This window comes from Brachypodium distachyon, chromosome 1 (assembly GCF_000005505.3).
Source record: "Brachypodium distachyon strain Bd21 chromosome 1, Brachypodium_distachyon_v3.0, whole genome shotgun sequence".
Lineage (NCBI taxonomy): Eukaryota > Viridiplantae > Streptophyta > Magnoliopsida > Poales > Poaceae > Brachypodium > Brachypodium distachyon.
In genome coordinates, this window is record NC_016131.3 from 13,481,344 (window position 1) to 13,507,620 (window position 26,277).

The following is a 26,277-nucleotide window of genomic DNA, read 5'->3' on the forward strand; positions in this document are numbered from 1 at the left end:
CTCGACACGCGGCGGCCATGTCCATGAGGATGCTCTCGAACCCGCAAGCCTCGTTGCCCTGGGTCCCGATGTCGTACTCGTGCCTCGTCCAGGCCCAACCGTTGCTGCCATTGCCGGCGTTGACGTGCACGTACCAGATGATGGGCTCATCGGGCTGGACGACGAGGAGGACGCAGGACGGGGAGGTGGCAGGCCGCGTGTGGGAGAGGAGGCAGGTGCAGTCGATGAGCCGGTCCGGGTCGATCGTCAGTGGCGGAAGGCGGATCTTGTCGCCGGTGTGGTGATCCAGAAGGTAGGTGTCGGTGGCGTCGAGGCGGTCGCGGACCAGTACCCACCCTTGCGGTGTCGGGCAGAAGGCCTTGTCGGCGAGCTCGTCGGAGTACATGCCGCCGCCGGCGATGGGATGCTTCCCGGCGACGCTGAACATGGTCGTCGTGGAACGGCGGCTTCCGGCGCCCGGACTCCAGCGGTGCTCCACGGCGATGCACGGCAGCATCGTCGTCATGCTGCTTGCTACTCGATGGATCGGCAAATCGACCCCGCTGGGTCTACGTACGTACGTATATCACGCCGCTTAATCTCGATTGATGGTTCCCTAGCTTGCAAAAGCACTGATTAATTGGACTGTATTTAAATATACGGGTAGCCGTTGCCTAAAAAAATATATACGGGTAGCCAGAGTCGGGATCGGAAACGACGATAGCACGGACTCTGTTTCTCTCTGAGATCGATCGAGCTTGGAAAAACGAAGCCGAATTCGGTTCAGTCCCACACAGCCCAAGACCTATTTGCTGTCAGGCCCAATTTGACGATTGACTTCGGCTTGCAGGCCTATTTTGTTTGGTTGGGCCTGTTACCTGCCAAGACCGCCGCAGCTAGCCGGCCTTGTTGCGCAGACTCGACGACTCGAGCGAGATGTTTATTAGTTAGTCCCACACGGCTGATCTACGGAAGAGCGGGTGAAGCGAATGGGTATAAGAGAGCAGGCAGGTCCAAGGAGAGAAGGCACGCAGCTGCGTGGTGAGCACAAAGCGAACTAATCTTTCGCGTTTTACTAAAGAACACCGTGTGCACGTCACAATTAAGCAGCATACGTTTGTTTTTAAGGGCTCACTTCTTTCAAAGGAGGGTCACACAATTAAATTCAACAATATTTCATCAAAACTGTTCCGTGGTTAATATGGGGCGCAATATAGATATGTATATGACTAAAAAGTTTGTAGATACATGCAGGAGGTACTAGTTGATATGTTTAAAAAGTTTCTACATGGCGCAAGTCCTATATGTTTAAAAAGTTTCTAATGGATGTGTATATGTCTAAAAAGTTTCTGCTTCAAAACAAAAAGTTTAGATACATGATGCAAAATGGATGTGTATATGCCTAAAAAGTTTTTGCATGCATGGTTAATATGGGACGCATTTCGTTTGATGTCCTATCTTTTACAATTTGTGAATGTAAACAAGACCAAAACTGTTTGATGCCCTATCTTTTACAATTTGTTAATGTAAAACAGCACCAGAACTGTATAAAAACTCATCGGCGGTCAGCGGAATGACATCCTCATCTTGGTTAATGGTGTTTTGAGCATTTGTTACGATTTTTGTCCGATTTCTCGTCAATTGGTTGGACAAATTTATTTTCTAAGTTAATGGACTGGGTGTTTCGGATTCTGGTTCGGAAAAAAGGGCATCCTCATCTCATCTCTTCTTTCATCTGCCCAATAATCACCGAAATCATATCCTAAATTATTGTGTTGTTTAGAATCGGAGGAGTACTCGGTTTAAGAACGCAAAATTCACCATTCCAGATCATAACATTGGCACATGATCAATGTATACACATTTTAAATCCAAACCGTGTTAGATACGAGCACCAGTTCAAACGGTAAAACAAACATAACAACCCTATCTGACTCCGTTCGTTTTCTCTTGTCCACAGGGTTAGATTGAACGCGGAAGGAGACGCATATTTATTTGCCGTTTTCAGACAAAGAACACGTATTCGCGGTTGCTCTGCTAATCCATACTAGCCCAACTCTCATTGCGCCGCCGCCCTTCACCGCCGCACCCTCCAAAACCCTAGCCCCCGTCTCCTCCCGCCGGCCGGCCGCGATGCCGAACCTGGAGTGCCGGATGTACGAGCCGCGGTTCCCGGAGGTGGACGCGGCGGTGATGATCCAGGTGAAGCACATCGCCGACATGGGCGCCTACGTCTCCCTCCTCGAGTACAACAACATCGAGGGCATGATCCTCTTCTCGGAGCTCTCCCGCCGCCGCATCCGCTCCATCTCCTCCCTCATCAAGGTGGGCCGCCAGGAGCCCTCCATGGTGCTCCGCGTCGACCGCGACAAGGGCTACATCGACCTCTCCAAGCGCCGCGTCTCCGAGGAGGAGGCGCACGCCTGCGAGGACCGATACAACAAGTCCAAGCTCGTGCACTCCATCATGCGCCACGCCGCCGACACCCTCGGCGTCGACCTCGAGCCGCTCTACCAGCGGATCGGGTGGCCGCTCTACCGCAGGTACGGACACGCCTTCGAGGCCTTCAGGCTCATCGTCAACGACCCCGACGCCATCCTCGACGTGCTCACCTATGAGGAGACCGAGACCGGCCCCGATGGCCAGGAGGTTCGTTCGATTCGTTCCCGACCAACCACACAACTGCTTCTTGCTGCTATGGCTAATTAATTTGTCTTTATCAAGCACTAGCCAGGCAGTGATTTGTTGCTATGCAAATTGCTAATTTTGACCCCATTGAACAGTGAATTCCAAATAGCTGGTTTGAACTCTGTACTTGGTGTGTGTAGGATTAGTTGATTCTAGGATTTATGCGGCTTCAATTGGTTGTTTGAAACTTGAAAGGGAATAAACAAGAGACTTTAGTTCTTTATGTACTGTCCATTGTAGTGCTATAAACCTGGGATTGGTTCTTTTATGGATAACACGTTATGTTTGGCAAGTTAGTAGGTTGCATAGGCATAAATTTGAATGCTAAAAGTAGGTACAGCCATTTGATTGTCTGTCACATACATTAGAGATGAAATAACCGTTATGGTGTTGTGCTTTAATCGCAGTGTATGCTATAGTAGTTTCAGGTCATACACAGCAAATTGACGTACTCTGTAGATTGAGTTAGCTTGCGGTACAAATCACTAAATCTCCTACTGATATGTGGCTGGTGCTGATATATGCATGCGTAAACTACTCACGTTTCTCAAGATTCCTATGTGCTACATTTCCTACAGGTGACTAGGGTCGTGCCGGCCGTCACTCCAGAGGTTAAGGATGCCTTGGTTAAGAACATAAGGAGGAGAATGACACCACAACCACTCAAGATCCGTGCTGATGTTGAGATGAAATGCTACCAGTTTGATGGTGTTCTACACATCAAGGTTCTGTTTGGTCCCATTCGTGCAGTTTGTATCTGGAGTGTATGTTTAGCTGATGATTATGTTTTGTTTTGCAGGAAGCCATGAGGGCAGCTGAAGCTACTGGAAATGATGATTGCCCTGTGAAGATTAAGCTAGTTGCTCCACCACTTTACGTTTTGACCACACAAACACTTGACAAGGTTGGTTTTCTCTTCCGCACATTTTGGCAGTTAATTTTGTTTGTTAACACATTTTGTACTTCTTATAGACACTAAATCTAAACCATAACACAGTAAAGTTTATGTCATTGCATGAAAAATATAACAATGTAATAATGCAAAGGTGTTTCTGATGACCTTATCAAACAATTATCGCTTATGCATGGGTTATCATTTCGTTGACCTGTGCTTTTGAAATTGTGTATACCAATTTGAGATCTGGCTACTTGATTAGTAAGAGGCCTTTAAATTTTATTAAAATTCAAAGACCCTTCTACTGGTGGTTTCTACTAAACATTCAGTTACAAAGGCAGTAGGTACTTTGTATCCGCAGACTCTTGATTTTAGCAGCAATATAATGTAATGATACAAATTTTGCTGCTTTTGTATATTGCTGTCGTGAACAGGATCAAGGGATCAGAGTTTTAACAAAAGCACTCAAAGTTTGTGCGGACACGATTGACAAGCACAAGGGGAAATTGGTGGTGAAGGAAGCAGCTAGAGCTGTAAGTTTCTCATTATTTGCGCCCAACAAAAATATCAGTGCAAAAGACACCGCTACGTATTCACATTTCTGCAGACGTCGTGTAAATGCGAAAGATGGATTCATGTTTGTTTGCATGCGCAGGTGAGCGAGAAAGAGGATAAGCTGTTCACAGATACGATAGAAAAGCTGAAACTAGCAGGCGAGGAGGTTGATGGTGACGAGGACAGCGGAGAGGAGGACGAAGACACGGGCATGGGCGAAGTAGATTTCACAAAAGCTGGTGCGGGCACGGAGTGATGCTCCTCCAACACTGTTGGAGTTGGATGAATTACCTGTACAGCAGCGCCAGCATTCAAGGGAAGGAAGGAAGGATGCTTGGTTGCTACTGCTTGCATTGCTTGAGGAGGCATGAATGACTCTGTTAGATCTTATTAGATGGTGGTTATTGGTTCGGTTTGTAAGCTAGTACCTGGTAGTCTTACATGTTGATTTGCTTTTCTTGGCACGCTAATGCTGTCACCTGCACTCTCGCTACCTGTTTGCATCAATATATTTTATACGTGGAATTTTCCTCGTGGTTGCTTACGAGCTGTTTCCATGAAATCTGTGTTCGAGATTGAGCTTGTTTGAACTGGTCTACTGAATTATTGCAGATGGTTCATTTGTTCTGTCAGAGTAGCTCATCTGTAATGCATTTGACATATGCAGAGTACCAATTTCTTTTGACATGCCCTGCGGATTGAACCATCTGCTAGAGTGAGGTGGGTCATGAGCGTACTGAAATCAAATTACTTGCTCTTTTGCAGTCAAGGACCGATGATATTCAGAACCTTGCATCACGTTGTGCTTCCGATAGAAATGAAAGAGCTTGTGTCTCTGGAGCTGCTCACTGACCAACATGAGTGGAGTGAGGCCTGTTGCATCGGGGCACCAGTGGTCTTATGGTAGAATAGTACCCTGCCACGGTACAGACCCGGGTTCGATTCCGGGGTACAGAATCTTCATTTTTGCTTAGCTGAAATCTTTCTGCTGCCTCTCTGTACTTTTTTTACCTGACGAAATGTTTCATCTTTCCTTCCTCTTTTGCCTCTACAACTAGGCTTGGTGAAATTCTGCTTGTAGTTTTGTTGAACTTGTGTGTATGGATCAGTCAGAACGTCTGAACCCGGCCAGGATGGAGATATGTGGTGGTGATGTTGAGATGAAGGGAATAATGTAACAATAGCTAGCTACTATCATCTGAACACTCGTTGCCATTTCTTTTGAGAGATATTTGTCATATTGCATAGGTTTAATCTGTAAAGCTATAGTTTCCTTTGGCCTGATCGTGTTTAATGAAAATCTGTTCAGGCAGCAGCTCGCATGCAGCAACTTTGAGGTGGTGTACACTACACTGCATTATTAGTACAGGGCTAGCCTATGCTACAGCTGCTGAAAGATCAAACCAAACAGACGAGCAACCTGTCGCCTCATCTGTCTGATGCACTTGCAGAAACACAAAGCATGCAGTCAATCAGTCTCCAGGAGCCATCTCTGCAATGCAATCCTGCATGCATGACATGACAAGATGGATCGATCATGTTCATACACACGATGTACTACTGCTAATCAGTTTGTTGCTACTTAATTACATACTGTCTGTCTGCAGCTTGATTAATCTGATTGAGATCATGTGACTCGTATCTGCGTGTTTGGATTGGCTGCAGGCTGTTGGTGCTGGCCAATCACAACAAAAGGGCTGCGCAATAAACAAATTAACCTGACCTCCCCTTTTCTTCTTTCTTTTACAGAAGCTGGACCAGCAGCCCCAGACATGGACATGAAAATTGAGTAGTACTAGTGCTAATCCATCCATGATTTTGACCTGGCAATGTGTACGTATGCTAGCTAGCAGGTAGCAGCATTGTTTGAGTTGTACTCTACGTTTAAATTAATTACAACTCAGCAGGGTTTTCTTACCGCTTAATCAATCGAGACTAGCTATACTTATCTCTTTGGTAGCCTCGATAAATCATGGAAAGAAATCAAAGAGATGGATAGCTAGCCATGACTGGAGTCTGGCAGACTGATGGAGGTTGTTTGTGCAGGAATCTACTGGCTGCTAAAGCTAGCTTTGAATTTGACTCGACACTTTTCATGTCCGAATTACTTGGCTCCTAGCGCTAGCTTAAGGCTCCGTTTGTTTAGCCTTCCAGAGAAGCTTTCTACAAGCTGAAGCCCAACCAAACAACCAATTTTCAACTGCTGTCTGTCCAAAGCCCAAACTGATTTTAGTTATACGGGTTAAAGCACGTGGAGAGGTAGTTTGAGGGCTTCCCGAGAAACCCACGTCTGCTGCTCCAAAAAAGTTGATGAAATTTACCTGGGAGATGCCACCACCTAGTGAGTCCAGCCCGTTATTTCTCTCTCCCCCTGTCTATTCTCAGCATCTCGCTCGATCCCATCCCCTGCCTACCTCTGCGTCACGCCTGGCCCCGTATTCCCCTGCCGCCCCTTGCATGCCCCTCTCTCTCCAGCGCCCCGCTCTCTCCAGCGCCCCGCCTGGTCCCCCGTGACAGTGAAACGAGCCGCATGGCCGCGCGCTTGTACTAGCTAGTTCTTACTTACTAGCTGCCGATCGATAGATCCACGTGATTAACCACCGCATTGATCGCATTGATGTGCTAGCTTAGCTCGTGCTGCTGCTACCGCACGTATGGATGGATTCAATTATTTTTTCTTGCACACATGCCTTGCGGTGAACGTGCTACACCATCGATTGGCGAGAGGACGTTCCAAATTCTCACGACGAACGTGAATACCATGCGGGATAGAATTGCCTACTATTTGACTACTCACTCCGTCCAACAAAAAAGTCTCAAGTTTGTCAAAATTTAGATGTACCTAGACATGACTTAGTATATAGATGCATTTAAATTTAATCAAAGTTGAGACATCCTTTGTTGGACGAGAAAGTACTAAATACTGAGTATTTTAGTAATATGAACAACACTTGTCTATATGAACTACTGATTTTATTATTATTTTTAGTGTGCACATTCATGTATTTACGTATGTGTGTTGCTTGCTATATACTCCCTGCGTACCGTAATATAGGGCGTCCATGTATTTGGAGGTCCAACTTTGACCATCAATTAGACTAACATAATGTGAATTATGCGTGTTATAAAAATTATACCATCAGATTCATATCTGAAAGAAGTTTTCGACGGTATAATTTTTATAATACATAATTCACAATTTGTTGCTCTAATTGATGGTCAAAGCAAAATCTTAAAATGTGTGCGTGACTTATATTATGGATCGGAGGGAGTACATCTTACTTTGGTTTTAGCAGCATAGGGGCATTTCAGGTATTTCTTTAGTTCACAGCTACTTCACAACTATGTTGCCAAACGGTTAATCTTGGTCACAACCACTTCCCAAGCACAACAGCTTGGCAGCTCAGCCAATCCGCAACCGCTTATGTTCCAGCCGCAGCCTAAACAAACAGGACCTAAGCTATGTTATGAACGCGACAAGTAAGAACAAAAAACGAAGAAAAAATCACAGCACAAGGACACACGGATTTAACGTGGAAAACCCTCTCAAACAACGAGAGGGAAAAAACCACGGGCGCGCGAAACTTCAGTATTTGAGGAGTGTTTACAACGCCAGGAGGATTTCACGAACTCAACTCTTCTCAAAACGGCGGTTTATAAGGGGTATATATAGCAGGAGCATTAGGGCAAGTCAGATCCGTAACGGGCACACCGGAAGTTCCGGTTGGAGGCCGGAAGTTCTGCATATTCTTGAATATCTGGAAGTTCCGCAGCAAGTTCCATAATTTTCTAAAAAATAACAGAGAGCCACCGAAGATTCGGCCGGAAGTTGTGTTAGAAGTTCCGACGACTGGAACGGCCGGAAGTGGGCCGGAACTTCCGGCTTGGGATTTGGATTACAGGCCAACAATTTAGGTAGGCCGTACCCGTAGGTGACGCTGACTGACGGGGCTGGTCCATTGCTTGCCGACTACAGTACATGGTGGGCCCACGATGACAGAGACATGTCGACCGAGCATTATACAGTATTAAAAAAAAATTAACGAAGACAGCCAGCTTGTCTATTCCAATTCCAAACCCAGCCAGCATCCATCCAGAAGCCCGGCCGCTTTGACGCTACCTATAGCTTCATACATAAACATAACCTGGGCTGGCTGGCTGGCACGGATGAAGCTCAAGATCATCCACTTGGTTGTCATAATGCCATCATGTTCAGTTCAGACCGACGGTGTCGTTTTTTCCTTCTCCCATTGCAACTTGCATCCAATTCCATCCACTTGCAACTGCAAACAGAAAGAGACGCCACAGAGCACAAGCTTAGGGTGCCTTTTTCTCCCCCTTTGAATTTCTTCTCCTGGATTGCAATCTCACAAGAGGGAGTTAGAATTAGAAGTATGCAGCGAATTGAAGGAAGAGTGCAGTGTGGCATTCGATCCATGGTTTCCAATCCGACCTAAAACTTTAATCTTCTTGTTCAACGGACAATATTCAGGACCAGGGAGTACAGCATAAAGATAGACAATGTCTCTGTCAATCTCAACAAGAAATTAATTGGAAGGGCTACCACCAGTCCTACGACCGACCACGGACCAATGGGCAAAGCGTGTGAATCAAGCAACCCATTCAATTGACTAAAACGCCCCTGCTTGCTATGGCTGCACAAGTCGACTTTGACTTTGACCGGATCGCCGGCGGATTCACGGGCACCGGCCAGCGGCGGAGAGCTTCTCGGCGGTGCGGGCGAGGGAGAGGAGGTTGCACTTGACGATGGTGTCCACGAACGTCCGCGTGTCCTCCGCCGTGTTCCCCGCCGGCACCTCCACCACGTACGACTCCACAACCACCGTCTCCTCCTCCGCCGGAGACGAAGAAGAAGAAGAAGGGTGGACGGTGGTGACGGAGCGGTAGTTGCGGAGGCGGTGTTCGCCGCCGACGACGCGGAAGCTGAGCACGCGGCGGTCGTCGTCCAGCACCTCCAGCCGCTCCCTGCTGGATGCCGCGGGGAGGCCCGACACGACGCGCACCTCGCGGAGCGTGCCCACGCCGCCGTCGCCGTCCACCACCGCGCAGCTGCGCACGAAGCTCTTGTACGCCTGCGGCTCCCCGAACCGACGCACCACCGACCACACCGCCGACGTCGGCGCCCGCACCCGCTGCACCACCGCCGAGCAGCACCGCCACGGCCCCGCCGACGAAGACGGAGGGTGCGAGTGGTGCTGCGCCACCTCCGCCGGCACCGTCCCGTCGTGCTCCCCGCACCTGCTGCCTGTCACGGCGGCAGCCAGCGGGCGGTGCTGCTGCAGCTGCTGCGCCGCCGCCGCGCTGTAGGGCGCCGGCATCCTTGCTGCTCTGCCTTTGTTAGAACAGGAAGAATGGGGAATGGTTTGAACTTTGAATGAATGCCGGCCGTAAGTCCATCTCCATGTATATATACTGGGCAGCAAATTGCATCAGCAGCTACTACAATTCCTATTCCTGCCCTTGTTGTCTGTCGGCTTGGGTTGCTACAATTTCCTCTTCTCTAATTATTTTTCTACTGCCACTTGATGGATGCGTCTAGGTAATTTTATCAATAATATGTAAAGTTGCATGTCAACTAGGTAATGCACCACATGACAATTAGAACCAAACAATATGGCAACTAAGTAGCACGTGACATGGCAACTAGATAGTACTACAAAACAGGGCAACTAGGAAGCACACGACATGACAACTAAGACCAAACAACATGCCAATTATGACATAAAAATATGACGTCTAGTTCAACACCATCTCACATTGACATCATCTTAGTCATCAACACCATGCATGCAAGGGTTGCCTCATGTGACATGGTGAAACTTTTGGCACCATATATTTAGGAAATCAGAAGAGATATTATCTTACATAAAAAAACGAAGGAATTAATTGCTATCGTCATGCCAACTTCTTAAATAATCTAGTGGCAATTCGTGCATTATGACATAGTAAAAGGAGTCCAAAAAAGCTATGTTAAAACATATGCAAATGAGATCTAGTTTTAAAACCCTCGACCATACGAAGCAGATGGTGAAAAGGGATCGGGTAGACAATTTGAGTTATAGGGGATTTTAAATTTTGGAAATCAACTCGGTGCGTTTCCCTCCTTGTTGTTGTCCAGCATCATCATTTTTCTTCAATTCGAGCTCTTAGCCACAAAAAAATTGACACATGCAAGCGAACTGCAGAAGCTAGCATGCAGGAGCAAAAAAAGAAAAAAGAAATGCATGCAATGAGAGCTGCATGCTGCAGCAGCCTGCGCGAGCGTCGCGCGCGGAAGCAAACGAGCTAACGTGAGCTCATCATAATTTCCGTATCTAAATATCTAATAACTGTGCCCGCTGCTCCTGTTGGATTCTTGCTTCTGTTCCGTTCCGTTTCGTCATCATCTTCTCCTAATTTAAATTTTTTAATTTTAAAGAATTAAAAGAAAGTTGTCAGGGGAATGCATTTCTGGTGCACTGATGTTGATGATGGAAAACAAGTTACCACTGTGTCAAAGTAGCATAGAAAGTTTCAGATGATGATATATGTTTCTTTTGGGGGGCTGGCTGGGAGCAGCATCATCATCAGTATTCAGTCACCTTTCTTTTGGTTCAGTTCGATTTGGCAAGCTGTGAAGGCAAATATATGAGTATTTTTTGTTGGCCAGTTACCAAATCTATGGGCTACCTGTAGAAAGGGACATGAGCTGCTAAGAGATGGTGGTGGTTTTAGTGGAAACTTCTAGCAAATGGAGGACCTGGCATTCATGGAGATGCTAGCTTCAAGGTTTTCCTGGACAACGTACTTTGACAGACTGGCCAAACCTGTGGGTGGTATTGTGCTTGTGAAAGATTAAAATAAGTCCCACAGTCTAGGCATAAGGTTAGCATAATTAATTTGACTTGTTATGTTAAGAAGAAGGTGGCAATGCACCCTTTACAGCTACATACACATTCGGATGCATGATACCATTTTCCAACATCAATATAATTAATTTTAGTTTTTTAAGTAGAGGAAACCTAAGCTGAAGGAAAGAATGGTGGAGTTGCACTCGCAACACAGAATAAGAGTTCAAAATAAATCAAAAAACAAATTGTACTTTAGAGATGCTCTCATTCCCTCTCTCAGAATAAAATAAAATTTCACATGCACATGATCAATAATATCTATGATGAAAAGTCCCCGTGGTTCTAAACCGATGTTTCCAACAGCATTTCGCAGATCTAAAATTATAATTAGGCATATAGAAAACCGAAAAGGATTTTGCTCCCTTTCTTCTGCAAATATTCATTACAGCAGGAAAGATATGGCAAAGTAATGGGCAAACTGGCAGGCTACTTGTATTGGGTCTGGCTAAGGCAGGTGGACATGATAAGGAAGTTTGATGAGCAAGTGGGAGAAGGCTCCCTATCTAAAGTAATTCTGCCAGCCTGAACATCACAATGCATTGTTTCCTGCATCAACAATGATCTGGTCCTTGTGATTCTTCAGAATTTTCTTCTTTACCTATCACATAGGAGTAGTATGTTTTGGTCACACCAACCAGGGCAAGTGGTAGTTAATTTTATTGGAAATAAGTGAATAATGGATGTCACAGAAAGGGTGGTTGCATCTCTTTTCTTGTTAATGGAAAGATAAGGTGGTTGGATCACTATCTGTTAATGTCCAAATGGTTCTTGTAGCTAAAAGACAAGAGAAAATGGACTTGAAGTGGGGACATAAGTAATTTGGTTTGACAGGTGAATGCGAGTACGAAGGAAATGCCAGCAACTTAACAAAAACAAAGCCCACAAGAAGCAACAGTTCACTATCAACAGAATTTTGCAATTACCCAAATGGTGAGACCCTATCAACAGAAAAGTGATAGTCTGATAGAGGCTTCCTGCTTTGTACGAGTGATGAGATACCAATGCTCTATCTCTATGGATCCAGTTAAGAACAAACAAAAGGGATACACGCATGCATACCTGTCGTCGACAAAAATGAAGGTCGCGACACCTTATGCTAAAGAAGGCAACAAACTGTTGCTGTTGAGTCTCAATTTTGGCCTGATTTCTGCAACTGATAATTTTCCAACAGTCATCTAGCGTAGAGAAATATGTTTGCTATAACCAACAAAAGAGCATAGGAAATGTCAGAGAACTAAACATTAGAGGATGCCCATATATGCTATATATACACATTAGAAGAACAAAAGTAGCCATGCAGGGCAGATGAACAGAACAGCATTGGTCAGTCCTGCTTCACTATCATATGGAAAGTATTGGTCTTATCTTCATCAACAAGCTCCTTGAGAACACCATCATCATCAACAGCAGTCACGGCGTTTTGTAACGGATAATCGAGATAGCGTCCGAAAAAGACCATTTTCGACATCCAAGCTTTCCTCCTGTTTCTGTTATACTTGCCCTCCTCCCATGTCCCAGATGCCACCAGAAGGTAGACATAAACGGTTCTCTCCTGACCAGGCCTGAACACCCGTGCTATTGCCTGCCTGGTCTTGGAGTGGTTCCACTCTGAATCCAGCATGACCAATCTCGATGCACCTGTCAAACTGATACCCTCGGCGCATGCTGTCGTCGAAGCAATAAGCACCTTCCGCTTTCCTTCACCATCGCTGTTGAATTTATCCATGACGTCCGAACGGACAGGCAGATCTTGATCACCTTGAAGCACCAGGACTTCCTCCCCGAGCCGCCATCCGAAGACATTCTCGATCAACTTCACGAGAAAGTTTATCGGGGACACATTGTGGCAGAATATCAGAACCCTCTCCCCCCTGAATGAACACTTGTGCAGCAGATCAATGACAAACTTGGCCTTGCAACCAGCAGCAAAGTCCTTCTTGTACTTGTCAACTTTATCTAATTCTGCTGAAGTGAAGAAAGTGCTAGCACAGTTTGTTGTTTTTATAAGCCATGGATGTATAGAACCAACCGTGATGAGAAGCTCGATCTCAAGAGGGTACCTGCCAGTGCATGACGTAGACATTGAGACTTTCGCGAGTATCTCTTCCTGAATCTTACCGGGTTTCATGAAAACGGTATACACATGTATCCCTGGAAGGTTGCTTAGCTTTGCCCCTTCGAATGAATCGATAAATCCGCAAGTAAGCTTGTTTAACAAATTCAAACCATCTATTCGGTCCCTACTGCTGCTAGACTCCATCTTTTGTGCGACTCTTTCCACGAAAATGCGCCTGGCCACTGCTTCTCTGTGTTTAGCTCTCCTGCCTCTCATTTCCTTCTTCCTCTCCATGACAAGCGCAGCCATGACATCATCGACAAACCGAGGCCTGGCCAAAGATAGGGTGTTGAAATACTCTTCAAAATTGTTCTGAAAGACGGTACCCGACAAGAGGATTCTATACTCTGTCTTCACCTTCATCAGCATCTTCCTCAGCTTGGACTTGTTGCTCCTCGGGTTGTGTCCCTCGTCGAGGACCAACAGCCCCGGGTTGTTGATCAGGACTTGCACCATGGATGCTCGCTGCTGCATTCTTGAGCCTTCTCTAGTCAGTCCTAAGAACGAGGAGTACGTCATGAGCAGAACGCTTGGACTCGCATGCCACTTGCATAACTTGTCCATACAATCCACAAAGCGCATGTTTTTCCATGACGATCGGTGAAATTTACTTAGAATCTCCTGCATTCTAGGATCAATAGCCCCCATTGACCTGCCTCTACTGTCAGCATGGTGAAGCACATGCAGAGGAAGTGAAATGCCCCATTTCTCAAACTCTCTCTTCCATGTATGGATAGCAGATTTTGGAGCAAGGATCAATGGCCGGCTTCTTGGGTGAACCTTCAGGTAACTGACAAGGAATGATATCAGCAGCAGCGTTTTACCGGACCCAGGAGTATGTGCAACCACACAGCCCCCTGTACTACTGGCTGTTGGATTGTCCATTTCCTCAAGCTGTAATGATCCTGCCAAGTTTTTCCAAATAAATTCGAATGCTTCCTTTTGGTGAGGAAGCAGCTTCGGTTCCAGATCGGGTATTAAACTCCACAGGTTCCCAGAGCCCCTCGGTTCTGAAAATTCTGGTGCAAAGGTTGCAAGAAGAGAAGGATCGAGTACATGATCATCATGGAAAAAATTACTGCATCCAGGCCTATCCTTGTTGTAGCCGTTGCCATTGAACTGCATGGAACGAAGATATTATTAATCCAGTCAACGAGGAGTCCAAAGTAAAAATAGTGAAAAGAAGTTGCTATTGCTTGATTGGACCTACCATTTGTGGAAAAATATCCTTTGCCTCAATACATACAACATTGCATAATCTGCACATTAGTCCGAGCTCCTCATCCAGTATGCAGTCATGATAACATGGTATTTCTCCATTTTTTCCTAAACGAGCAGTGCTCTCGTGAACATCTTCTGAATCTGGAACCTGCAAATTCAAAACTTGTTTTTATATCATATATCGCCATGAAAACAAGGGGCGCGTATTTTATAAAGGACATCAAATTCCTGACAGTATGATCGCATGGGCGTGCTAATAAAATGGTAAGGAACAAAGATGTAAACTGCTTTTATATATCCAAATTCTATATCCCTTTGTTTTCTCAGAAAATTCTAAATCCTTTCATAAGAAAGATGAACAGTTATAAAAGAAATACGCGCACCTGCATTCGATCAAGTTCTAGTGTGGTCAATGAGAAATCCATTTCTTTCCACAGTTCGTCGAGCTCATCCTTCTTCTCCTCTTGGCTATCAGCAAGCGATGGCCATGTAAAATCCTCCTCTGGGTAAGCACCCTGACAGCAATGCATCATCGGGACATCTAGATTAAACTCATAGTCCCTCTCCATTTCACTCTGGATGTTTCCTATGCATTGGTTTATAATTTTCTCGTACTCTTCATCGCACATGCGTTCCTTTCTTTTCCTACCCCTTTTTTGACAAAATGCTGGTTCGTAATTGCCACCTAGGCTGCACGGTGAAGTACCAGACTTCCGATGAAATGATGAAGGGGTGCGATGATTCTTCTCCTTATTCTGTGCCGGCGTCTGTGGAATATGAGAATCTGAAGCTCTTTCTTCAGTTTTGCTCTCCTCCTTCACAGAGCTGGGTTTTTCCTTCATAGGCAAAGAGCATGGAGTTCTCCTTCTTGTGTTCTTATGTTGCCCTTTGGTGGTGCTTGGGTTTTCGTTGAACATGAATGAACTTGCACCAGTGATCTTCACTGGATCCTCTCCACAGCTTGATTCTACTTTAACTTGTGAAGCTCTTCGGTGATCATAATGCATGGTGGATGATGCACTTGCACCTTTCTTCTTAGTGTCACGATTGAAATTAGGCGCATCATAACTAGTGAAGCGCTCCGGTTGAGTTTTCAGACGCTTTGAGCGCCTCAAATCCACATGCTTATACAAGAGCCCAACATCGAACTGATCTTCCAGTTGATCATCCAATTCAATCTTCACAGCGACTCTGATGTATTCCAGCTGATCATCCAACTCAGTCTTCAGAGTGAACCTGTTGTCTTCTGTGAGATTGTGCTTCTTTGCATGTGTGACCGGGATATTTCTGATCGTTGGGCGTAAATTCTTATCGTGCAGTTGGAATGAAACTATCTCCATGTTCCTGCCAAATCCTGGAGGTATGCTCATGCAATCGACACCGCGTCGAGCTTGGTCTCCTTTGATGACTCTATAGATGATGTTGCCTTCTACCAACTTGATACTGAATTCCATTCCCCTCAGGGCAGACAAAACTATGAGATGTGAGATTTCTGAGGAAAATCTAGCAGCACTTAACAGCCTGCTTCTGTTCTGATAGAGGCAATCCTCTGCAGAATTCCATTGCACACTTCCCTCCTGGAGCTCCTTAGGTTGGAGCTTTTGCAAGAGGAAAATATTGTTTAAGGTCACCACCTCTTGTCTTCTATCGGTTGCCTTTCCCCCCTTTTCTGTATTACCAGGACATTGGCTGTCGTCGAGAATAACCAAAAACAAGCAGAGACACTGATCTGCATTGTGATTTCTCTTGATTGTGACGATCCTTGCATCATGACACAGCGATATCTGCATGCATAATAACAGAAATCAAGAGATGATGTTATTGGATGAAATGGATATACAAACTCTCTATATTCACCACATTATGTGTATATCTTTGGAAGATAGAACACAGCTGCTACGTAAACCTGCTAGAGAATCCAAATAGTAAGGTTGACATACAGATGATTTCTGATCTCCTGTTGAACATGCTTGGAGTGGATGGGGCGATTGTACACAGACATCAACACCAGGCTTGAGAACATGCGAGCAGTCGAAGCACGTCGCCCTTCTGGATCGCAAGCGTAGATGATCCCTGTCGATATTACGCTCGACGGTTGATCCGGAGTAGACGAATCTGACAAAGAGACGGCTGTTCTGTACCCTTATGCAGTTAACTCCATGCCATGACCCATGATGAAATGCCTCGAATGCTGCAACCCAAAGGAAATTTTTGTCAGATATGTTTTGTTTGATCAACATAGCAAAATGGTTTTTACAGATAGCAATCGCTTGCTTACGGGTCGCGCAAATGGGATGGCCTGCTGCCCTGCTAGGCCCCTTGAGCGTCTTGCCAGCCATGTGTAGCTAGCACCACATGATGCTGAAACTTCCAGTGCCTGCCAAGCAGAAGAAATAAGATCGAAACGGTTCACTTCATACCTAAAACAAAATTAATTATGGTTCGACAGCAATAACCTGAATAAATATTCCCATGAGCAGTTGATGCAAAAATTTTGCTTTGAAGAGGCTACTTAATGCAGATTTTAGTGCTGACTAACTACTCCAGCGAGGAAAATGCAAATCTTTTAAATCGGGTGTGTATTTCTCGACAAACAGTGATGCATTCTATTTCTATGAAGAGAGAGCATTGGAAACTTTTTGCAGAAGCATGCACAGTTGCGGGAAAAGGCAAAACAAGCATCTGCCTCCTATATGTTGTGATGCTTCTCTAAAAGTAAGTTTGTGCTAATTTGCGAGTCCAGAGAAACAAGGATCGACCTGGTGAAAAATCTGGTCCTGATTAAGATGAGAGAACCTGCAGCGGAAGAAAGAAAGAAACAGGTTGAGGTGAGCGTTGGATCCAATACGATTTGCGGCCGTTTGTTTGATCAAGGCAAGAATCGAAGAAGAAGAGTCGACATTCATACATACATACATACCGGTGGAAATGGAAAGGAACGGAATCGCCGGCACCGAAATGGCAATAGCAGTCTGTAGCACTAATCCGGAGGGAGGGAGGGAGGGAGGGAGGCGGCGGAAGGAAGGAAGGAAAAGAGGAAGATTTTAACAGGTTGCCTTCCTTGGAGAGGAAAAGACTCGAAGAGGGACATGAATGAAAGCAGGAAATGGAAGGAGGACGCGGAAAAGAAACGATGGTGATTAATGTAAGGGGCAGAGGCAGACAGAGCAGCAAGCAAGCAAATGGATTGGCAGCGGCCGGCGGGCGACGTGACGGAGCAGAGCAGGAAGAGGAGCAATGGGTTCATGGGGATGCGGGCGGTAGCTGGAGCTGTCAATCCAAGATTCCAAGTGTGGATGCTCACTGGCTCACTCTTTGACTGACCAGTGTGGTGTGAGTGCTGCCTCCCTCTGCCTGCCTGTAGCCGTAAACCTCTAGCCTGCAGGACAGGAGAGCGTCTCCAATAGGGGGTTGATAATATTTTCTTCTTGTTTTTTAATATGTTTTTCCTTTTGTCATTTGATTGTCTTCCGAACCCACGTGTAATCTTTTTTACTTTCTTGGTACCCTGCAGTAGTGGTTACTTGAACAAATAATCATTACTTACTTAGAGTAAGAATAATAAGTTGATGTAAGCAGGCTCTAAGGATTTAAATATTGTATCTTTGCTTGGTTGGAGGAAAAAAAAGGAGAGAAGAGAAGTGGGTTACTATCTAATAGCCAGCTGCAACACGTGCTCCTAGGCACTCTATGAGACTACAATGTGGGCCTCTTCATAACAAAGTAGTACATTCTTGTAGCCATCTTAGGGCATCTCCAACAGTGATTGTTATTAATTCTCTTCTCTCTCTTCTTGAGTATATTTTTTATTTTTATTTTGTTTTCTTTCTTGATGGATCCACATGTCATCTTCTTCTTTTTCTTGGTATCCGTGTAGAGGCTGTTACTTCTTCAAGTAACCACTACCTATTTATTTTATTCAAGTCTTGTTCTCATTGGTCTAGTATTTCTTGGTACCCGTGTAATAACAATTGTTGAAGATGCCCTTATTATATATGCTAGTTATATGTTAGTTAAATATGACATGACATAATCTTGCTCCTATGTCATTCATCTCTCTTATACACATTGTCCAGTACATTCTTGGTACCTGTGAATACCACTCGTTGAAGATGCCCCTGACACTAATGCCAAAAGCTCTAGCTATTGGCACCGACACAGAAAGCTCTGATAATGAATATGACGAGTGGCAGAAGGGGACTTCCAAGCCCAGTTTGGGATGGGAGGTATCAAGAGAGCAAGGGGGGATGTGACACGAAACAAGGACGAGCCATGGTTTGGGATGGGAGATTGCTTGTTCATTGTCTGCTTACTGATTATCATCGTTGTTATGCCATCATCTCCCTTGACCGTGAGAATGGTTGCGTCTTTTTGATCCCTACTCCCTCCGATCCATATTAATTGTTTCAAATGTGTCAAAATATGAATGTATCTATGACTAAAAAACGTCTAGATACGTGTAATATTTCGACAACTCATATGGATCGGACGGAGTATTATATGGAATTATACTTGTGGATGAAAGCTTATCTTAGAACAATGGATGTATGGACATGATCTTTGTATGTGCGAACGTGCTCGTTGCCCACATGGTTTCTTGCTGTTTGGGTGCTTGTGGGTTTTGCTCTAGAACCTGCTTCTTGCTCTCCATGTTTTAGGCTTGTCCTAAGTTGAACTTGCCTAAATTTGACTAAATTTATAGAACAATTTATGTGTCAATATTTATAGGAAAATATATTGTATTGTGAATCTAAGAAACTAAATTAGATTTTGGTATATTTTTCTACAAATTTGATCAAATTTATAGCCTGACTTTTTTGGATAAATCTAGAACTTGAATTGTTTTGTAACGAAGTTTTCTTGCTTCGAAACAGTTCACAGAATAGGAAACTAACTTCATGTCAAAAGAAACTAAAGTACTCAAAGTTAATGCTGGTCAAAAGAAATGATAAACAGCATCGTCGTCTGACTCTAACTGAAGCAAATGAAAAAAATCAGGAAACTCTGCAATAGCAAATCCGTAGAATTAAAGGTAGTACGGACCTAAAACTGATCAGGCTCTGCAACCAAATCTTACAGGTTACTGTTACTACATGCAGTCGCCGTCCATCTGTAGCCAGACACAGGTAAAGCAGATCGTCGTAGCAAATAGAACAATGGCAACACAAAACCAATGCACAGTTACTGCATGAGTATGGTCTCATCTGTAAATGTTTTTCTGAGTTTCATTAGGAGAAAAATGAGCGACAGTGACTGTTGATTGCTGTAGCCAACAAATGAAATGCCGACAATACAAAACTGGAGCAGCAGAATTTATGTGGCCTAAAAAGTTTCAGTAACCAATGGAATGAATCGAAATGGATCGATTCGGTTTGTTCAATAATAATAAAAATAGCAATCCACAGCAATTTTTTCTGGGAGTGCAATTAAACGCTACTTGTTTTCCTTTTTAACTACAGAAATCTAACAGTAATGCAATTTCTGAATCCCTATGTTCACAAGACTAAAACAATATACTTATGAAAATCAATTGTGTAATGGAAGTGTGAACCCCTTTTGTCGTAGAAGTCGAACTCTATTTGCAGCAATTCTGAGGAACCCCTTTTGTCGTATGAAGTCGAACTGTATTTGCAGCAATTCTGAATCTGTATGGAAGTAATCAAAACCACTGATGCACAAGAACGCCGCTGTCCCTGAGTGAACTGAACAGCTCCAAGCACTCCTCGTAGGTGTTCTGATACTTGGGCGATCGCTCGCCGGGGCAGCACTTTTGCCACCGGTTGTAGTGGCACTCGAGGAACAGCTCGTCGACCAAGCAAATTGCGCCCGTGTCGAAAAGCCTTGGGATCAAGTCGAACTCAGTCCCCTCCACATCCATCTTCATTACCACGTAGTCCTGCTGCGACACTGTCTGCTTCAACCACTCTGCAAAATCAAATGCGGGCACACTCCGCACCTCGCCGGACATCTTCTTACCGGCTATTGGGCGGATGCGGCCCATGCCACGGCCATTCGCTTTTGCCTCTTCCTCCTTTCCAGGGTCACCGTTGATCTCGAAGTTGAGCGTCTCATTCTTGACCCAGGCAGCATATGGAAGCAATGTGACTCCCTTCCTCGTGGCGTACTCCGGGTGGAAAGCGGGATCAGCCTCTATGGCGAACACCTCAAAGGTATGGTTCTGCTTGGGGTACTGCTTCCGGAACCAGCTGCCGATACTTGATCCATAGCTACGGGCGCCGACATCGACATACACATGCCGGCGCTTGAAGCTGATGTCAGCGAGCTCCGGAAGGTACTTGATGTTCTTGAGGTTCCGCTTCAGCGTGAGCCATGGCTTGAGTGGCTCTTCCAGGATCAGCGGCTCGGCGCGGGTGAGGAGTGGGAGCTTGTGATCCCCGATCGTGCAGTTGCTGACTGGATCGTGAGACAAGGAGGACGCAGGAGCAACATGGAGCTTCTGGAAGACGAGTTCCCGGAGGGTGGATCCGTCAGGGCCGTCGATCTCTCGAGATCGGAGCAGGCGCAGGGACGGGAGGAGGAGGGCCTGGAGCGAGCGGAGGCTGTAGGCGTCGGCGGCGCCGGCGGTGAGCACGACGAGATGCGCCCCGGGCTTGAGGATCCGCGCGGCCTCCGCGGCGAGATCGGCTGGGCGCTTGGAGGCGTCGAGGGCGCGGGCGGCGAGGACGAAGTCGACGGACGCGGCGGGGAAGGGCAGGCGGCGGTCGTCCCCCGCGACGGCGAGCGGCGGGCGGCGCTTGCTGGCGACGGCGACGGCGCCGTGCACGCCGAGCTCCCGCAGCGCGAGCGCCGCCTCCTGCGCGGCGGGGCCGAGGCAGACGGCGCGGGAGGACGGGGCCAGGAGGAGGCCGTTGCCGTCGTCGTGGCTGCCGCCGAGGTGCCCCGCGAGGAGCGCCGCGTGGAAGCCCACCGCCTCCCGCCACTCGCGGCTCCGCCACGCCTCCGGCGTGGCCCCCGCGGCGGCCTCGACGTTGGTCCGGCGCCCGACGACCACCGCGGCCGGGCGGACCGCCCACCCGCCGCCGCCGCCGACGGCGACGAGGAGGAAGGCCCCGTAGAGCAGGCGGAGCGCGAGGGCGGCGATGCCGAGGAGCAGCGCCCGCGTGAGGATTCCCTTACCGGACCACTTCCGCGATGCCGGCTGCTGCGGCGGCGGCTCCATGCCCGCTCCGTCGAACCAGGCAGCGGCGGCGGGGTCAGGGGTGGCTGATCTGGTGAATGCTGCGAGGAGGAATCCCTAATCCCTAATCCGGCGTGGGGTGGGGGAAGTTAATTAGCGGGCGCAGAAGCGTGCGGAGGTGTGGTTGGCGCCGACGAGGAGGGAGGAGGGGGGGAACCGGGAGAAGAGGAAGAAAGGCGCGGGGGGAGGGTAATTGGTGGGAGACTCCATGATTATCGGCGGTGGGTTGTTGGCCTTGCTGCCATGGCCAATCGGGACAATGAAGGAAGGAATCCGGGGACTAACGGACGGAACCAGGGAAGGAAGGAGCCGGTAATCGGTATCTCGATGTGATGTGAAAAGAGGAAGGAAGAATCCGGTTTTCACGGGCTTTACGCGGCGGAGTTATTTTGCCCTGGGGTTTCCTCACAATTACCCTTGTGCCACTGCCTGGAGTGATTGTTTAGTTTTTGGACTTTTTTTTTTAGCTTAGTTTTTGGACTTTTGGTGGTACAGACATTTCCCTCTTGTTTATTCCACTCTTGTTGATTCCGGTTCATCTGTGTCTCTGTGACACTTGCATGTTCTTCTACAAATTCTTCAGTATCGATCTGTGATAGCCACTGTCATCTGGAATTCTGGATGGGCCGGTTTAACAATGCAGCGCACAAATCAATCGCAAATGTTGCCATTAATCTTCCCCGGAATTTGCATGATATGTACTCCTGTATGTTGGCGAAAGTCAAGATGGGAAGAAGAAACGGAGTCCGTGCCGTTGCTGCTGCTGTGTATACATGCGGCAATCTTTGTGCACGTGATCCCCGACCGTTGGTCCTGACTTCACGGGTCCTGAAAGCCAAAATACTGCCCTTTTCTTTTTTCCAAAGAACGAAGGGAGAAAAGGTTGAACAACCGCGTGGCATGGCAATCGAGTAATTCTTGGGCAATGCGCGGCCGGCTTTGTTAACTTAGCAGAAGAAGAAGAAGGTGGGATCCCGACCACAGGAAGAGCAAGGAAGGATGAGGGATGATGATGGGGCAGCCTGTTGTCCGGCGTGCCAGGTTGGGTCACGCGCTTTCTGGACGGATCAGGTTGTTTATTGGGTCCAGCGCCTTCCTCCGCCGTGTCTACCGGCCCATGGGCCCCAAGCTGTCGACGGTCGCACTTCGGAGTAGTTTATCCCTTAGCGGGCCCACGGCGGCAGTTGGCCCACGACGAACCGTTTTGGAGACAGTTATGATACTCATTAATTTGTTATTGGTTTTGCTATTTCTTAGGCATTTTTTTTTGTCTATCATAACAATCTTTTGATTCAATCATTGATATCCATGTAAGACTAATGTAAACCTAATGGATAAGAAAATATTCATTGGATGGCTACAACTATTTCTTATGCGAGGGAGAAATAGACACTCCCATTTATTATTAATTACTGGATCAATTTTATTTTTTTGACCGCCCATTGATTCCACACATTTGGAACCATTATTGTTTGCTTCTATTAAAGCCCGTTTTCTTAAGCAGCTCAACTAGCCTAGCCAGTGCGTGCCATGTCATACACTAGTGGAAAATCTACTTTGCCTTTTCCTTTTCCTCGATCCGTCTCTTTACTTTGCTTACCCACCTTGCATTTGCAAAGCTCTAGCTCAAATGCATGCATGTGTACGAATGCACTACGTGACATACTATAATAAAAGCTCGATCCCCTTCATGTTTTGTTCCCTGGCTCAGCTACCGCTTCCCTTGCATGCTAAGGCATACAGTCACATTGCATGATACATGGCTCTGCAGCAGTTTGCCGCCTCCCCCGACTACGACCTCGCCAAGCTGCCGCCGCCGCCGCCTCTTCCGCCATCCCCATCCCCGCCTCCGGCAGCCGTCCAGCAGCTACGCAAGCAGACGTACAGCAACAGTACCACTACTGATCATCAACAGCAACGGCGGCGTCCACCATCGGCAGGTGGGTACGGGCCAGGCCAGCAGCATCACGACGATGGCATCGGCGGCGGCGGAGGGCGTGTGGTGGAGGGGTTCGTCCTGGTGCTGCGCGCGACAGCGGCGGCGGCGGGGTTCGTGGCCATGGCGCTCGTCGCCTCCTGCCGCCACGGGGACTGGATGGACTTTACGCGCTACCAGGAGTACAGGCCGGTGACTGCTAGCTGACTAGCTCCCTCCCATGCAGATTGCTCATCACGCTAGCTGCTTAATTGTGATTTCGCATCCAGTTAATCTTAATCCATGTGTATTTACAGGTATCTTCTCGGGGTCGCCGTGGTCGCCTTCCTCTACTCATCGTTACAGGCGCTGCGGAGCTTCCGCCGGATGCGCGGCGGCGGCGGACACGTGGCCAGAAGCTTCCTTGACTTCGCCGGCGACCAGGCGGTGGCGTACCTGCTGGTGACGGCGGCGGCGGCGTCTCTGCCGATCACCATCCGCATGCGCTCGGCGGTCGCCAACGCGTTCACGGACGCCATGGCGGCGTCCATCGTGCTCTCCTTCGCCGCCTTCGCGGGCCTCGCGCTCTCCGCCTTGCTCTCCGGCTGCAGCCTCGTCTCCACGCGATGATTAATTACCGACGATCATCTTCAGCTAGCTATATATGCTCTCCGGCCGGCGACGGAGAGCACAACGCGAGAACGGACACAGAGCATCACGATTAAGGCCGAAAAAACCAACGAGCACGGGCCGATCGATCGATTAAAGGAAGGCCTTCTTCTCTTCTGCGTATAGGAGAGAGGCCCGTTTAGCCAGAACCCGCACGGGCCGCCTCAGAGATATCCCGGACGAAAGGCAAAACTCCATGGGCCATCAGATGTGCGTGGTTGTTCTCAAAAAGACAAAAACAAAAAAAATCAGATGTGCGTGGTTTTGAGATTTGCATTTCAGTGCTAGGTTTTTTTTCTTCCTTCCCAATTAAGTAATGAACCATACACGAAAGAGTTACACAATCGCAAACCGGAAGCTTCGCAATTCCCACACCTACACTTATTTGTGGACGGAACGAGTACTCTTGTCGTTTAGCTTCTTGACCACAAATCTACCGTTCGTCGCCACCGACGTTTTGAGCGAACTCGTTGGTGCCAGTAATTTTCTATCCACCAGTTCTGGGCATTATGTAGTAGTGGATGTGCGCGTGATGTTTTACCACGAGGATCAAGTTACGTATCTTACCTTGTTGATATTCCACACATCGAAACTGGAGTAGCAACTGGTCTGAGTGCTTGATCAAAGAAAAATGGACTTTGTTTTCGCAATGTATGGTTCAAAGAAACAAAGCTTCGCAATAGATGATTCCTATCATTTTAAAATCTATACTTTCTCCGTCTAATAAAAAATGTGTCAACTTTGACTAAATTTGAATGCATCAGACATGTCTACATACATTCAAATTTTTACAAACTTAAAACATCTTTTATTGGACGGAGGGAGTAAGAGATTGACCGGTCTACAAAAGTATACACTTTTAAGATGATGAAACGGAACTCTCATTCGCTTGCATCGATCCGAAAATATGTTGTACACATGCCAACAATCTACCAAACGTAGGTCCACCGATGATTGGATCCGTGGTCTAAAAGACTATCGAAACCACCGAGCACGTCATAAAAGACGAACATTATTTGGTTCAGAAAACTACATAGTGTCATCCCATCGTAATGCAGCATGCCAATTTGATTGCTATCTTAGAGCATCTCCAACAGCATAACCATATTTGGAGAGAATACCCAAAAACCGTCAATATGGGTATTTTGCCCCAAAAATCAGCTCCAACAACATATCCATAAAAGTTGGATACCCATATTTTTTTTGTAGCCACCCATATTTTAGCCCCAATACCCAAATATGGGTATTCCCGGCTAGAATATGGGTAGCTATCCATATCCACGCGGGAAGACAACTGCCGTGAAACGGAACTTTCCGTCCCCATCTCGACTCGTCGGCGCTGGCGGCTGGACCTTGCCGTCGCCACCTCCTATGCCGCGGGCCGCTCCGCCCTGCTCCCTCGCACCTCCTCGTCGCTTTCTGCCTTCCCGGCGTTGTTGATCGTCGCCGCGCCCCCGCTCCCGAGCATGAGGTCGCCATTGTCCGCCGCCGACATTGCCGACCGACGCCGTACCCTAGTTCGGGCTGCACCAACCCCGTGGCTGCCCCGCAACGTTTCCTCTGCCCTGACGAGCTCCTGTGTGAGCAGCCCAAGCTCTGCCCGACCCGCCGCCAGATCCACGCCGCCGGTCCACGTGCGCCAAATTCCGGCGGTGTAGACCAAGACGAACTCCTCCACGACCCACTGCAACCTCCTGCCGCACCACCTAGCCTCGCCGCTCACCTCGATTTCGACTGCCGCCATCCCTCGTGCCACCGCCGTCGTCCTGTCCGGCGGCTCAAATTTTGACCAACAAATGTTGCCGCCGTCCCCCGCGCTGCCGCTACTGACGAGTACTACGACCTCCCCCATGGCCCGCGAGCTCACTCTGCCATTTCCGTCGGAATCGATTTGAGGCGAATCGATTTCGTGTTCGCGTGTTGGTGATTTGGGGAAGATGAGGATTTTGTGCACAAAAAAAAAGAAAAAGGGGAAAATATAAGTATGTGTATCCAGTTTTAGGTATGCTGTAAAACTTGGACAGATTTTGGATAGCCAAATTTTCTCTCTACCCTACCCATATTGGTTTTGAGTATCTAAAATATGTGTATGCTGTTGGAGATGCTCTTACTTATGTCAAATGTGCGATC

At 47.2% G+C, this 26,277-nt stretch overlaps 5 protein-coding genes and 1 non-coding gene across 6 annotated transcripts; 3 read left to right on the plus strand and 3 right to left on the minus strand.

The window, feature by feature from the left end:
- Window positions 1–1,011: 1,011 nt before the first annotated feature.
- On the plus strand, window positions 1,012–1,132 carry LOC112270349. The gene has a single exon (XR_002962740.1). It is a non-coding gene; the product is annotated as a U5 spliceosomal RNA (small nuclear RNA).
- An 871-nt stretch (window positions 1,133–2,003) lies between these two features.
- LOC100842622 (eukaryotic translation initiation factor 2 subunit alpha homolog) lies at window positions 2,004–4,672 on the plus strand. The gene is made up of 5 exons (XM_003562359.4): window positions 2,004–2,628; window positions 3,246–3,392; window positions 3,467–3,571; window positions 3,997–4,095; window positions 4,218–4,672. Exons 1-5 carry the CDS (start codon window positions 2,113–2,115, stop codon window positions 4,371–4,373), a joined length of 1,023 nt encoding a protein of 340 aa, XP_003562407.1. The 5' UTR covers window positions 2,004–2,112; the 3' UTR covers window positions 4,374–4,672.
- A 3,882-nt stretch (window positions 4,673–8,554) lies between these two features.
- On the minus strand, window positions 8,555–9,636 carry LOC100838842 (abscisic acid receptor PYL4). The gene has a single exon (XM_003559701.4). The coding sequence runs from the start codon at window positions 9,454–9,456 to the stop codon at window positions 8,815–8,817; it is 642 nt and encodes a 213-aa protein (XP_003559749.1). The 5' UTR covers window positions 9,457–9,636; the 3' UTR covers window positions 8,555–8,814.
- Window positions 9,637–12,188: 2,552 nt separating this feature from the next.
- On the minus strand, window positions 12,189–18,646 carry LOC100839149 (SNF2 domain-containing protein CLASSY 1). The gene is made up of 7 exons (XM_014902606.2): window positions 17,286–18,646; window positions 17,125–17,161; window positions 16,644–16,742; window positions 16,306–16,556; window positions 14,749–16,149; window positions 14,355–14,513; window positions 12,189–14,263 (listed from the first exon to the last, which is right to left on the minus strand). The coding sequence occupies exons 3-7, from the start codon at window positions 16,702–16,704 to the stop codon at window positions 12,353–12,355; spliced, it is 3,783 nt and encodes a 1,260-aa protein (XP_014758092.1). The 5' UTR covers window positions 16,705–16,742; window positions 17,125–17,161; window positions 17,286–18,646; the 3' UTR covers window positions 12,189–12,352.
- Window positions 18,647–19,605: 959 nt separating this feature from the next.
- On the minus strand, window positions 19,606–21,904 carry LOC104583389. The gene has a single exon (XM_010235319.3). It carries the CDS (start codon window positions 21,543–21,545, stop codon window positions 20,025–20,027), a length of 1,521 nt encoding a protein of 506 aa, XP_010233621.1. The 5' UTR covers window positions 21,546–21,904; the 3' UTR covers window positions 19,606–20,024.
- Window positions 21,905–23,223: 1,319 nt separating this feature from the next.
- Window positions 23,224–24,539, plus strand: LOC104583392 (CASP-like protein 4B1). The gene is made up of 2 exons (XM_010235326.3): window positions 23,224–23,687; window positions 23,796–24,539. Exons 1-2 carry the CDS (start codon window positions 23,323–23,325, stop codon window positions 24,106–24,108), a joined length of 678 nt encoding a protein of 225 aa, XP_010233628.2. The 5' UTR covers window positions 23,224–23,322; the 3' UTR covers window positions 24,109–24,539.
- Window positions 24,540–26,277: the final 1,738 nt, after the last annotated feature.